Source organism: Amblyomma mixtum, chromosome 1 (genome assembly GCF_055824585.1).
Source record: "Amblyomma mixtum isolate Tamu chromosome 1, ASM5582458v1, whole genome shotgun sequence".
NCBI classification, from domain to species: domain Eukaryota; kingdom Metazoa; phylum Arthropoda; class Arachnida; order Ixodida; family Ixodidae; genus Amblyomma; species Amblyomma mixtum.
Window position 1 is genome coordinate 133051763 of NC_143012.1, and position 15219 is coordinate 133066981.

Sequence of the window (15219 nt, forward strand, 5' to 3'; positions counted from 1 at the left end):
CACCATTGTATTGGAAACGGAAGCTAACCCACGCAGGAGGCTTCTACTCGAGTCGTGGCACATTCAGCAAACACGAGAGAATGTTAATCGTTCCCTGGGGACTCTCCCCTCATCCTACGTCCATGGGCTGCGGCCATTGACCCGGAGGTCCTCCACACAAGGGCTTAAAAAGTCAAGCTGCGCCCGCCCGTAGTCACACCGTGAAGAAGGGGTCGAGCCGGTCCCGAAACGTCGTGTTTTTTCCTGTATTTTACTTGGTTGGCGTCACTTACCTTCTCCTAACATTAAATTTCCCAACCAGACAGACTTCTGTCAAATGTTTTCTTTTGAGTTTACAAGTAGCATGAATGAACATCATGAACACATCATGAACACATCAACACAGCGCTGGTAAATGCTCGAGACCGGGAAGAAATACATAAGATTATCATTTCAACACCACTTTTGAAATCAGGTGCACATACCACATCATTTGGAAGCTTATTCCAGTGCACGATTGTGTTAGGAAAAAACGAATACTGAAATACATTAATGCGGCATTGATAACTGTCAATCTTTTTCGTGTTTTCTAGTCTCTCCGAAATGTAATATGGCTGCTTTAGGCAAGTGTTTTTATTAATACCGGTACAATCATTGTAAATGCTGTGCAAGAACTTCAGCCTGCAGATTTTTCTCCGGGTTTCCAAGGTCTTACACGCAATACGGTCGTGAAGTTCTGAGCTCTTTATACGAAAATTATAATTCCCAGTAACAAACCCTGCAACGTTTGTTGCATTTCTATACCCGTACACTACACATGGCACTCAAAAGACACCCCGTGCAGCCCATGTGCGCAAGGCAACAAATCACATGCATGCATGATTTTGAAATGAATTTAAGCGCACAACAACATGCACGCAAGAAGAGGAAAGACACAGGACAGGCGCTATCCCGTGTGTTTCCTCTTCTTGTGTGCGTGTTCTTGTGCGCCTAAATTCATTTCAACATAAGCTATGCACCATCTAGCCCAAACAGAAGTTTTGTTAAATCACATGCACGTGACAGCCAGCACAGTCCCCACCACAGCCCCCATTTTTCATAATCCTGTGCCACACACAGCTTGGCACACAAGTGCAGTGGAAGCGTCTGCATACCACAATACAAGCACATCCGCCGGACAGCTCTTTACCCAAGCACCAGAGGGAAGCACATGTCCTGCACTGCTCCCTCCCTGTCGTGGCTGCATGCTTCACTTAAGGGGGGAAGCTGGTCTTAGAAAAAAAAATTTTGTTTTGGGACACGCTGCTTTGACCCTACACAATCCTCATCTACTGGTAGCTCAAAACTGCATTTCTAAGCTGCAGGTGACACACGGATGAGAAAAACACGCCCTGATGCCAACCAGCGCACCTGTAGCGTAGCCGACACAGTGACTGCCATGGCAAAGTTTTGTTTTCGCCTCTTCAGGGGGGACGAGGGTCTTACCTTTTTATTTGTGGATGGAATGTCATGAAATCTTGCACACAGATGCGTTTGTCTCTTCTGATTCCAATTATGTAGTCACAGTTGAGCTGGTGGTCTCAGATCAAAAGTTATGTTGAATTCTAGAGGGTAATAGGTAATTTCTTACGCAGCTTTAATGAACTTTCTCACTGCATTTTGTTGCTTTTAATTGCATGAATTGATAGCCAGACAGTTCCCACACCTGATGACATTTTTACTTTTCTTGTTTAGGCCACATATAAATAGCAATTTACAATTAGCTTAACAAACTACAGTGTCATACACTGCGACCTCTTATTCTCGACACAGTATATCAGGATGGCATGCCTTTAGAGAAAAACGAAGAATGTCACAGGGTATGGGAACTCTCTGGCTATCAATTCATGTAATTAAAAGCAACAAGATGCAATGAGAAAGTTCATTAAAGCTGTGTAAAAAATTACCTAATTACATTCTAGACTTTGTAAGATTTAAGACTACCAGCTCAATTGTGATTACCTATTTGGAATCAGAACAGAAATACACATCTGTGTACAAAATTTAATGAGATTCCAGCCATAAATAAAAAAAGTTAGTTTTAAGACCCCCCTTCATTGCTCATATCGCAGCAGCAATGCGACTGCACTAACAGCCACAACAAAACTCACGCTGCCCACAACTGTGCTCAGTGGGTGCAACACGACGGCAGCCAAGCTCCGCTGGCTGCTAAACGCAGGCTGTCACAGTGCCAGCACCGCCCTATCACGAGGTGGTGACATAGCATGCCACAGCTGTGACAAAACGGACTGCATGGGTTTAGCCCAGACACAACTGACCCACTGCCATAGAGCAGCCTGGAAAACGCAGTAGCTGGGAACATAACAGCCGGGTTCTATGGCTATAAGTGCACATGTTCTGAAAATACCTACATACAGCAGACTCCCCTAAGATGCCATGAAATCTTGTTTGACTTAACAGCAGCGGCCTCACACATGAGCATGGCAGGCATGTCCAAATACCGTATTTACTCGCATAATGATCGCATTTAAAAAAAAAAAAATTGACGCAAATTTAAGGGGTGTCATCACCACACGGGGTAAATTTTTTACAAAAATTTTTGAGCACTGAAAACGCAAACAAGTCGCAGGCAGACAACCCTTATCACACGGGCGCGCTACCCGCGGTTACGCCGCTAAATGCGGTTATCGCGAACCGATCTCGGCTTACGTCGTTAACCGAGAAGGTAGAGTGCGAAAAGCGCACGACCTGGCCTGTTTCAAGAACGTACTTTCTTTGCACTAAATCGTGATCCAAGAGCAACGCACCAAAATAGGTGGTGTGCGTAGTGCTGTTCGACGGCACTTTTATGCAGCCTTCAATCTCGTCCAAAGACGCAGCAACAGCGTACAACAGCAACGTCCCATGGCGCTCAAGCTACACATTTTACCGCCGTTACACCGAAAAATGTCCGGTCCCTGCCGCATCGTTGATGTACTTAGGTGACACTTTCGCAATGCTCGGAGCACTGGATTCCGCGCGCTTACCGCAATGGTGCCGCCTGCGAGCACGGCGAACGACGGCACTCTGTAGTCCCTAGTCGTCACTAGGCCTAACATGTTTCGTATTGAAGCTATAGCAGACAGTGCTTTTGAATTGACCAACGCTATAATGAATGTTCTAGTTATGGTGCTGCGTTACTGACAACCTAATTGTTTCGTATTAAAAGAAATATATACAATCGATTTCAGTGACGCCTTCGCAGTGGAGCTGGCGTACAAGCAGATCGGGTCAGCCCAGCTGCAACGGTGGCAGCTGCTACGCGGCTGCGAACACAAAACTAGCTTGTATCGCAGTTACTACCCCTACCAGCAACTCGGTGAAGGTCAGCGATCCTCAAGGAGGATTCATTTTTGACGATCCCGTATCTCAGGGCTTATTATTTACGACAACAATGAAGTTTAGCCGGATCACTGCGTCACTCCGTTCGTTGCACCGCAGCCAGAACGGTGGCGAGCCTTGCGGCAACGGCGAACCGTTATTCGAGATAACCGCAGTTAAGTTAGGTATCCGCGATTAAGCATAACCGCATTTAGACTTGTGTGACTGGAGGTCAGCCAACAGGCAGCTAACAGAGCAAGATGGTCATCTATTTATTTATTTTTTATTTATTGTTTCCTCAAGGGTACACAGGGGACATTACATGAGGGGTGGGCAAACAAAAGAGTTAATATGAACACAGATGGTCTTCAATGGCGGTTTTGAATGGAACAGGTTTGATGATGGTCGCCACTTCGGATGGAAGGCCATTCCAGTCATTGGCTGTTTGAAGAAAAAAATTACTTTTCATATGTTTCGGTGCGGGCCCGTTCAGGGTAGACGGCGTTAGGGTGACTATTACGAGAAAAGCGATGAGCGCGTGTTATCGGGGCAGTTTCATGATCGGAAGTGTGATAAAATTTATGATACAGCGAAAGACGGGCGATTTTACGCCGACAGGCCAGTGTTGGGAGATTAAGCTGAGATTTTAGTGCTGTAACGCTAGAATAATGAGAGCAGTCTGAGCAAATGAATGTGGCGGCGCGGATTTGGACTGCTTCGGGCGTGGTGATTAGGTTAGTATAGTGGGGATCATATGCAGCACATGCGCAATCAAGTTTAAGACGTATGAAAGTTATGTAAGCAAGAAGCTTAATGGGAGGGGTAGCTAGGGATAGGTTACGGCGCAAATACCCTACAACTTGATTAGCTGAATTGGTGACGTGGTGAATATGATGCGACCAGGTTAAATCTTTACTTAAATGGATACCAAGATACTTGTATGAGTCAACGGACGAAATAGGATTATTGAGAACTGTATAAGTATTTTCACGGTGGTTGTGCCAGCGATGGAAAGAAATAAGTGACGTTTTACTGCTATTTAGGGACATGAGCCAGGTACTACACCATTCTTCGACGCGTGCAAGATCTTGAAGAATGGTGGCGTCGGAGGAATTATGTATTGGGCAGTAGATAACGCAATCATCCGCAAAGAGTCGGACATTAGATTTGATGTTAAAGTGTAAATCATTTATGCAGATAAGGAAGAGAAGAGGGCCTAAAACGGTTCCCTGAGGGACGCCAGACAAGACAGGGGAGAGGGATGACGAGTGTGAGCTAGCATGAACAAATTGATAACGATCAGTAAGGAAGGCTCGAATCCAATCCAGAACTAGGGGATGAAGGTTTAGGCGTGACAGTTTAAGAATTAGGCGCGCGTGTGGGACTTTATCAAATGCTTTTTCGAAATCCAGAAATATTGCATCCGTGGGAATGTTACGATCTAGGCATGCGTGTATATCATGAAGAAAAAGAACAAGTTGCGTGTCACAGGAATGGACTTTACGAAAGCCGTGTTGGTTAGAATGAAAAAAATATGAGATGATAAAAACTTGGCAGTATGAGAATATATATGTTCCATAATTTTACAACAATGAGATTGGCTTATAGTTAAGTGGTGAAGATCTGTTACCTTTCTTGTAGACTGGAATGACCTTCCCAATGCGCCAATGCGCCATCTGTCTGACAGATGGGCAAGTACAGTCATCATCGGCTAGACTCGACATCGTCGACAAATTGCAGCGGCAAGTTCAGGGTGCAAGACAAAGAAGATAAAGAGATAAATATTTATCTCTTTCATGGCAAATCATCAATATCTAAGATGGGCACATCCGAGCTTTCCAGTGTCAACAAGACCACACGTGGTCTTGTTGACACTGTCATTGCCGTGTGCACGTTGCCTTTGCTACTGCTTGTCTGCTTGTTTGCCTGTGATTGCCTTTATAAGCACCCTGCTTTCGCTAAACAAAGTCAGTTGGAAGTCTGTGCTCCGTGTGTGTGTATTCGTGCCTTCTTTTGTCCCGTCGTCTTCGCACAGTTCTGTTTTGCTCTAATTCAGAACTACCCCACAGGTCAGGCCGCCAATGCTGACGGAAACTCCAATCTTTTGTGTGTTGTACAAAGCAAGGAGGAGATCAGAAGATGAGATCAGCCATGGTGCTCGCATGCATGGCTGATGGACACTAGCTTCTGCTGTCTGTCGTATTCAAGCGGAAAAGTATTATGAAAAACGAAGCCAGCTGCATTCACATCAATGAAATGGCTTGGATGGACTCTGCAATGATGCTAGACGGGTGCAGATCTCCCGTCGATGCTTGTGCCCGACACATCCGGAGAACATCTCATGGTTAGTGCCCAGGCCGGGGCTGGCGACCTAGTCGTCAAGCCCCGTCACATGACATCACAGCTGCAGCCACTGGAGCAGCAGGGAACACATTCAATGGTCGCATCAAGCTGAAGCAAGCTAAAGCAATCAAGCTAGAGCAAGTAGGCCCAGCCATTCAAAGAAAGAAAGAGACAGGCAATAGTAATGGGTGCGGTGTCGTACACAGCGATAAGTTCGTTGCCTGCAGCACAGGTCTGGTGTATACAATTCCTCTCTCCTGCGGGGCCCGTTACATTGGCCCGACCGGACGGTGCTTAAATAAGCGCCTTGAAGGGAATAAGAACAAGTTAATAAATCGGGACATCCTTTCATATCTGGTGAAACATTGTCTAGGATGTGAAGAGATGAAAAAGAAAAATTGCACTGCTTTGTTTCATTGTGCACGAGTGCTGTACAAGCACAATGATCAGACTACACGGGAAGTGGTTGAGGCTTTCCACACTGAAAATGACAAGCAAAACTTTGTGAGCAAACCAACAGCCTCCTTAATTGATAAGAAGATAGATTTATTCGTAACGTTTGATCGTTGTGCGCATTTTCAAAGGTGTTTTTAGTTTTGGTTTTTGTGTGTTTTGTGATGTATGTTCCTGCCTGTTTCCTTCATACAAGAAGGTTTTAGCAAATGAAGCCTGTAGTTGCGAGTCACCGCCTGTCCTGTGTCTTTCTCACTCTGGTCTTTTTGCGCTGTGTTGTCACCATGAATGGTCGCACGGGAGGCCATTGCACCATGCTGAACAGCACACAAGACAATGTCGTACTCATGTTCCTTTCAAGCACATGCAGTTGTCCATTTTATTTTTTTGCATGCAGCCTCGAATATTCAAGTGGAAATATGGGCTACTTGGTCTTGGTATGCAGAATGCATTTTTTCACCGCAAAAAAGACGGGACGAACGCTAACGAACAGCGTTCATGCTGTGTGTATCTCCTTTCTTTTTTAGTCTTGCATTTTTTTGCGCTGAAAAAATGCACTCTACGTACACTTGACTATGGTTGCCCTTGAAATTCCCAGCTTGTATTATAATGGTAATAATAATTTTTTTTTCTTTTTCTTAACAGCGAAAACTTCCCCCTCATGTTATTTACATGCAAATACAGTACATGGCAGTTTTTGTATGCCTCATGTGACAACCTACCTGAGATTACCTCCACTGCCATTCAGCTGCTTAGACTACATGGCAGAAAAACTCAAAACTATTCACAGAGCACAGGCAGCAGCAATGCAGACCAAAAAAAAAACTGAATGAAATGACGTAATGCAACACTGACTCTCCTCCCATTGAGCCCACTCACAGTGCTAATGCATGCAACTGATGCCGCGCTGAAACATACAAGAATTCTTTCTTCCCCCGTACTGTGCGGGAATGAGAATGTCCTGAAAGCAAATATTGTAGAGGCTTCTACTGCGGAGTCATTTACGGCGTCGCTTAGGAATTCATAACAATTTCACACCATTCAACATTTCTTTCCCTCCGTGCTCATTTTGACGCGAGGTGTCGTCTAATATTGTATAATGTTGTTTCTTTTCCTCGTTCATTTCTTCAGTATTGTGTGCTGAGTTGCGTGTACTACAAGGAGGTTTTCTTTTTGACAAAAGTGTGTTTTAAAACCCACTCCTGCCTAAGGCTTTGCAATAAAGCCAGCAGTCTTCTGTAAACAAATACACCCTGCAGGGAAGCCCACGTGCCTTTTTGGTGATGAGCGATGCCCGGTCGTCTGGGTCCACCACGGGCGTGAACTGGATGGGGATCAGGTCCTTGGCCCTGAGGGGCTTCCCACTCATGGGGCACAGCACCACGTTCCTCTGCACCACATGGAGAGACAGGGGGAATACAGAGAGGGTCATCATCACCATACAGCCAGCGATGGGTGCCAAGGTGGTGATGGGGCCCTTTCTTGACACACCTTGACAACTGCTACCATTCCCCCCCCCCCCCCCCCCCCCCCGAACTGGCTGACATTCTTCTCAACTGCACTGTTCAGTGTGTTACCGCGTTTGGCATTAAACAAGTACTTGCAATTTCATTACGTCGTGACCCATTAAAACAGCATACATTGGGGGAAGGCCCCCCTCAACAACACCTTTTGTTTTTCACTTCTGGTGCTAATTCTAACCAGAAATCAGTCATGCAATATATTGCCACGCGCCTAACGCGCCGCGCGGCCTCCGCGCTGGGTCGAAGACGACGACGAAGCGGCGGTGGGCTCTCGTGGCGCGCGGTTCTGTTCTGTGTCGTGGAAGCTGTCTCGATAATTAAAAAAAAGGCTCCCGGTCTTGGGTTCTTCTCGACGTCTACCTTCACGGCTCCTCCGGTCGTGACAATATTTTCACAATCAGAATTGCAATCAGAATTGCATAGAAAAAATTCATCGTCATCATCAGCCTGACTGCACCCACTGCAGGGCAAGGGCTCCTCCCATGTCTCTCCAATTATCCCTGCTGTCCTTTGCCAGCTGCGGCCACCGTATTCCCGCGTATTTCTTAATCTCATCTGCCCACCTAGCTTTCTGCCGCCCCCTGCTACGTTTGCCTTCTCTTGGAATCCACTCCATTACCCTTAAGGACCAGTAGTTACCTTGCCTCTGCATTGCATGCCCTGCCCAAGCCCACTTCTTCCTCTTGATTTCGACTAGGATGTCATTAACCCGCGTTTCTTCCCTCACCCACTCTGCCCGCTTCCGATCTCTTAACGTTACGCCTATCATTTTTCCTTTCCATAGCTGGCTGCGTTGTCCTTAACCTAAGCTGAACCCTCTTTGTTAGCTACTGCTGCCGCGGTGGCTCAGTGGTTACGGCGCTTGGCTGCTGACCTGAAAGACACGGGTTCGATCCCGGCCGCGGCGGTTGAATTTCTTTGGAGGAGAAATTCTAGAGGCCCGTGTACTGTGAGATGTCAGTGCATGTTAAAGAACCCCAGGTGGTCGAAATTTCCGCAGCCCTTCAGTACGGCGTCTCTCATAGCTTGAGTCGCTTTGGGACGTTAAACCCCATAAACGAAACCAAAGGTGAGTACCAGTAAGATACAGCTGTTGTGTACTTTCCTCTTGAGGGATATTGGCAAACTGCCATTCATGATCTGAGAGAAGCTGCCATATGCGTTTTCCGGGAGTTAAACGGGGGGGGGCTACAGGCACAGTACACGAGGATGATGACCCTCACACTTGAGGCCCCTCAGCTTCCCTCCCAAACACTTGTGCTGTCCCTGCTGGGGTAAACACTCTTCTGACCGGGGACAGCCTGGTGCATACCGTAATCTGAAGCCTGTTAAGTTCTGTACATAACCAGCACGGCAAGAAGAAACCGTAGACAGGTTGGTGCGCATTGCACATGGCCTCTCTCACGTGGAGTGTCTCTAGCGTGCACACCCCGGGAGGAGCAGTGGAGGACATACGGGCTTCTCGAGCTTGTCCCTGGAGGCAGTGGGCGTCAGGCTGGGCACCCAGAAGCTGGGCAGCTGCCCCTCTTTGCCCAGGGCCATGTTGGATACACTGGGGCCCCCTCCCTCAGCAGGCACACTCCCTGCACAGGCACCAGTGTACTCTCTCAAAGTGCCACTCTTCAAGGGCATTCTACTGGCAACACATATAAAGTCAGACCCACTTACAGCAATACAGGTTAGAACAATATATCGGAATAGAACAATGAACAACCGCAACACCGTCAGCTTCACCATGGTAAAATCAACCGCTTTTAACAATGCTGTCACAGCACATTATCCGATATAACAATTGAATCTGGTCTCCAAGAGCCAACCTCAAAGGAGACAAAACCATGCAAATGCTACAACAACACGGGCTACACCACGCTCAATGCAAAATTGCACGTTGTTGTGAAAGAGCAACTACCTCCAGTTTCAGGAATTAACCGGCGGATTCTTCCTGCTTTCATCAGAGTTGCGTTGGTGCCTGCAAAGACTAATTGGCCACTTCACCGTTGACTAGAGAGTCAGGGACCTCTTCTACGAAAAAAAGCTTGCTTGCTTTCACCACCGTTGGGGATTCCTACTTCTGCAGAATTTACCAAAACAGCCAGGAGAGCCCGTCTAAGACCAGCCCATTCAACGAGCAGCACACGTCGTGGTGAACAAAGCCTGTCCGGTTTGGGGACGACCAATTCCCCTTTTTTGCAACGTGCTACTGCTGGTCCTGGAAGCTTGAGACATTTCCAGGAACCAACTGGGAAAAGTTCCCAGAAAAAGGAAGATTCCCAGCTTTAGCACTGGCATATGCATCGACCACTCTGCCCAAGGGCCGCACCCACGAAACCTGCTCCTTGGCGGGTAAGGACAGGAACCGGAGGTGAAAATGCTATGAAAGAACACCTGTCTGCCTCATCGGGAGGACTTCCCTCAACATTTGTTGCCTTGTACAGTCTTTCATTTGCTGCATGCCCTTACAAAAAAAGTTTTAGACAGTCTATAGAGTGTCTAAAGACTTCTGTCTATGAAGTCTATCTATAGACTGCCTATAGACAAATTCGAAAGAACAGTCTATAGGCAATACAAATGCCATAGACAGTCTACAGACAAACCATAGATTTATGGCCATACACTTTTAGTAGACTTTTGTCCATAGACTATGAATAGACAAAAAGGTATATCTATAGGAAGTCAACAGAGGCAATAAGAAGTCTACAGACTCTATAGAACATTTCTATAAGGGCGATGTAAATCAAGCACAAATAGAATTGTCTTGTTTTCCCCGAGTCTCCCTCCTTTCTCTTGTGGGGCACCACTGCGTACCGTGGCGCGCAACAACGTGCGTGCACCTGACCACGCACACGGGGACAGTGGCCGGGGAAGCCTGCACACCACAGCAACACAACGGAAGAGAAGAAGAGGTTTTCTCCTCCGCCAAGACAGAGGAGGGAGTGGGGGGTCCTGTCAGTGGAGCAGTGCATTACTTTGGGGTGCGTTGCTCATAGAACACGTGCCGGTGCAATTTTCTTTTGCATTCTGTACGGGGACTGGCCGCGTTGCCCCATCCTCCTTTCCCGATCGAGTGCACGCTATATCGAGGCTCCCTACACCCGAACACCCGGCTGTGCGGTCAGCCCCAAGGAACCACCCAGCCAGCTTTGCCTCGAGCGGACCCAGACAGTTTGAAGTTACGCCTTCTTACTAACCCGTGGCGGCCATATGTTGCATACGACTTTAAGGTGGGACCCTGGTCTTGAAAAAATTTTTATTAATGAAGTCACAGTTAACAAATCTTCAGGGAATATGCATTTTTGTGCACCGATTCTAAATATGTCATTTAATTTCACGTGAAACAATTCCTCGAGCACTTAGGTAATTTTTATGGATGTATTTTGTGAAGAACTTTGGAACAAATTTCTTGCGGGAAACTTGCTGAAATGTATGCCGTTGGGTTCTGTCGACACCAAGGAATGCAATAAGGGTAAAATTGTCTTCCTGGCTATCATAGAACTTAAGTTATAGGGTTTTCAAGTTGTCATTTCAGAAATGAGAAGAAAAGTGTGTATTCCTGTTTCTGAAGTGGCAGCTTCAGTGCCCTATAACTCAAGTTCTGTGATAGCCAGGATGATAATTTTACCCTTATTGCATTCCTTGCTGTCAAGAGAACCCAATGGCATACATTTCAGAGAGTTTCCCGCACCAAATGTTCTTGAAAACTGTTTGCAAAATACTTGCATGAAGAGTGCATAAGTGCTCAAGGAATTGTTTTACATGAAATTAAATGACATACTGTATAAACGCGTGTAAGGGCCGCACTTTTGGCCAATTTTCGGGGTGCGGCCCATACACGCGACGTACGAAAAAAAAAAACTTTTTTTTCAAAGCAAAAACACACCAATCAGGGAATGAGCGGCATTTATTCTACGGTCGATCGTCACTCGCGGAGTATTTCGACTCTGAGCTGGTGCTGTGCTGTGGTGCACGCTCATCCCAAAGAAGCCGCGCAGCATGTCCGCTGTCAACGCGTAGCCGTTGCTCCGCATTTCCATCACATAGCAGAGCAGCTCTTCTTACAGTTCGGGAAACTCGCACGGCTCGCCTCGGAAAGCGCGCTTTTTGCAGCTTGTGTTTCTCAATGCACCCTTTTGATAGCACGATCATTGGACACACTTCTCGGCCACGTCGAATTCCCTGTCCGCCGCACGCACGCCTGCCGCATTCGAGAGCTAACTCCCAGCCGTGTAGCTGATAACGTGCTTGCCCATCGTGCTAAAACTACATTACTCAGCTGCAGCACGCGAAAGCCACAACTACGGAGAACGCGCTAACACGCCATAAAAGGCTGGAGCTGGCGATACTGATGCCGATGTAGATAAAGTCCCTTTATGTGCTTTTCAGGGGCTTTAGATGTAGATAGAGGAAAGGTGCGGGGGAGGAGGGGGGGGGGGGGGTGGAATTGACGATGATGATGATGGCTGCGACCTCGTGCGCCATCCATGGACAGTTTTTGGAAGCTCTTGTGCGCGTGCTTGGCCTCTACGATCAAGTGCTCCGCGATCGAGCGCGCCGTTGTTCGCAGCCGGAGCCGATCGCGGAGGCCACGGCGCGTGCATTTAGAAGGCTATACCCGCCTGGGTCGTGGAAGGTACGGGTGCGGCCCTTGCACGGATTTATTTTTTTTTAAACATTTCCTTCGGGAAAACGGGGTGCGGCCCATACACGGGTGCGGCCCTTACACGCGTTTATCCGGTATCTAGAATCAGCGCACAGCAATGCATGTGCCCTGAAAATTTCATTAACTATGACTAGATTAATAAAACTTCCTTTTCAAGACCCCCCTCAAGAAAGATGTAACACCTGACAAGAGAACTTTTCGCTACCAATGGCTGGCGGATTACGCTTGCGTACTCAGCGCCAGTGAAAGGCACCCCCTTTGTCGTTTTTGTGTTGCTTTTCCTCCGAATGTTCACCGGGGTGCTCAAGGCAGTTTTATTATACAGTCAGGCCCACTTATAACAATACTGGTTATAACAATATATGTATTGGATATAACAATGGTCAGTCGCGGCACAATCACCTTTACTATGTGTTCTATGGTAAAATAAACTGCTTATAGCAATGCTCTCAAGGCATAATATTGGTTATAACAATTAAATCTGGTAATTGAGTGTCAACCATAATAGAAAAAAAACATAGAAATGCTACAAGCACACCAGCAAAACCATGCTTACAACACAAAAGTGCGCGCGTGTAGGGCCAACCAACGGAATGAGCCGGTGCAGCAACACCACGAAAGCAAAACAACCCGTGACCAAGTACTCAGAAACACTGCCACGGAGCACGCCGAGGATGCTTGTGTGTCGCAATGACACAGGCAGGAGAAATGAGGGGTGCGTTCCCCTGAGCAAAACGCCCATTCAGAGAAGAAAGTAGGGAGCATGGTAGGGAGCCTTGGCGGAGCAGTCCATTATTAACGTTTCTGAGAGGTGTGCCGCTCGCAGAAAAAAATGTGCAGACGTGTTTTTCTTTGTTTTTACACTCTCTGCTACGGCTTGCACCGGCAGTGCGTACGTTGCCCTATCTTCCCCTGTTTTTCGCTAACTTCCCCATGGTCGCCGCTTCACAAATTTCACGTGTCTCAGGCGCAGGGGCCATTGCGTCAGGGGAGCTGCTGCGTTGCTGCATTGGCTACCTGTGCCATGCATACCCCCAATCAGTCGGTGCAGTGCGCGCATGTGCAGCCAGCGCGGTTTTTCTCTTGTCAGCTGTTGCCGCACCCTTGGTTCTGCATGCTTCATGAATTTCCCGCGAGAATCACTTCTGGAAGGCCCGCTTGATTCCTGTGACGTGGAGGTGCGCAAAGCTCCCGCCGGTGCAGTGATGGCAGTGCTTTGGTCATCGGTGAACATTTTTCCGGTCCTCTGAGGTTCGAATTAATGAGCCTTTACAGGCATTAGAACAACCAAACCCCTCCGGGTATTTACTGTCAATAAATGCTCTGAAGTTTGTCATCTTCTCTTTTTTTCATACATAACCCTGTTATAACAATTATTGGTTATAACAATGGTATTTCCATGGCACTTGAATATTGTTATAAGTGGGCTTGACTGTACATGCTTTCAGTGACTACAGAAAAATGCACGAGGCGTGCAGGGATCACGTAAAATCCCAATGGCACCAGGAAGCAAAGGCTGCATTGCAGAACTGCATGGATGTGAGGATTGGCAAGCAACCACCCGTTGTGGAGCAGCTGAGCAGAGCACTGCACGAGCACGTTCAAAGGAACTGCGAGAAACCATTGCCTCTAGTTTCCACCATCATCTTTTGCACAACGCAAGACTTGCCACTTCACGGGAAGCAGTCCGACGGTGGAGTCTTCACTCATCTCCTTGACTTTCGGACGGAAGATGGTCGACTTCAGGTACACTTCGCTTCTTCTGCTGGCAGTGCCAAGTACACTTTCGTCCGCGTTCAGAACAAGATCATCACAATCTGTGGCGACATCCTGAGACAGCAAATAGCAGCCGAAGTTAACTCAGCGTTTGCTTTTTCCATCCTCACAGGCGAAACTGCAGATACTGCAGGAACAGAGCAGATGTCTATAGGCATTCGCTACATTGAAAAGGCAGGAACCGAGGCTTGCGTTCGAGAGCAGTTTTTGGGATTTGTAGAGCTGTAGCAACTGAACTCTGCTTTCATCGCCGGTGCGATCTAGAAGTTTTTAACGGATGCTGGTCTGATTCTTTCAAATATCGCTGACTGTGTACGATGGATGCTTTAGAATAGCTGGAAAAGAAGCTGAAGTGAACAGAATAATGCAGAGAGAGCTTCCAAAAGCCCTATCCTTCCACTGCACAAGTCACAAACTGAATCCCGTGATGGACTATCTTAACGAGGCCTCTGAAATTCGAAATACAATAAGGATCACCAAACAAACCACAAACTTCTTCCGTGAGAGTGTGCTCCAAAGGAAATTGGTGCCCAACATTCTGATGCTGTGTGAGACAAGATGGTCTGCAAAATACAAGTCAATTAGGATCTTCTCAATATTTTGGTATGAGCTAGTCGGTGGCTCATGTTAAGGAAAGTAATATACAGCCCAGTGCCAGTCCTGTTGTTTGTGTCTTCTCTTCTGTCCGTGTTTTTTGCGCTGCATATTACTTTCCTTAGGATCTTCTCAGTATTATGTGGTCAGAGATGAAGCACTCGATCAGCTCGTGTCTAGGGAATCAAGCTTGCACGCTGCAACTAGGAAGCAAGCTCGCATCCTCTATTATGCAACAACAAGCTCATCTTTCATCGTCTGCTTGCACACTGTAGCCAAGCACTGTGCACAGCTGGAACCAGTAACAAACACTGTGCAAAGTGCATCCATGGACTTCCATTCTGTACAGGACCGCATGCCTGAGTTGCAGAATATTTTTCGCACCCACCAGACTAACGCTCACAAACACAGGCTCATCAACTGTAAGTTATCGCATTGACACTCATTCTCACAATACTCAATCGCACTACTCTGAATTCTGGTGACCACACGTCCTGTGGCTTCATGCACGGGGGGCCCCCTTGTTCGACTACA

The 15219-nt window shown here is 47.2% G+C and overlaps 1 protein-coding gene across 1 annotated transcript in view; it reads right to left on the minus strand.

Moving 5' to 3' along the window:
- The window catches only part of LOC149367632 (nitric oxide synthase-interacting protein), a 63719-nt gene that overhangs the window by 31548 nt on the left and 16952 nt on the right, over positions 1-15219 (minus strand). The window contains exons 4-5 of the mRNA XM_089556468.1: positions 9114-9241; positions 7409-7525 (exon numbers count right to left, since the gene is read on the minus strand). Of these exons, the coding sequence (XP_089412594.1) occupies positions 7409-7525; positions 9114-9241 (245 nt within the window). The remainder of the gene's footprint in view (positions 1-7408; positions 7526-9113; positions 9242-15219) is intronic.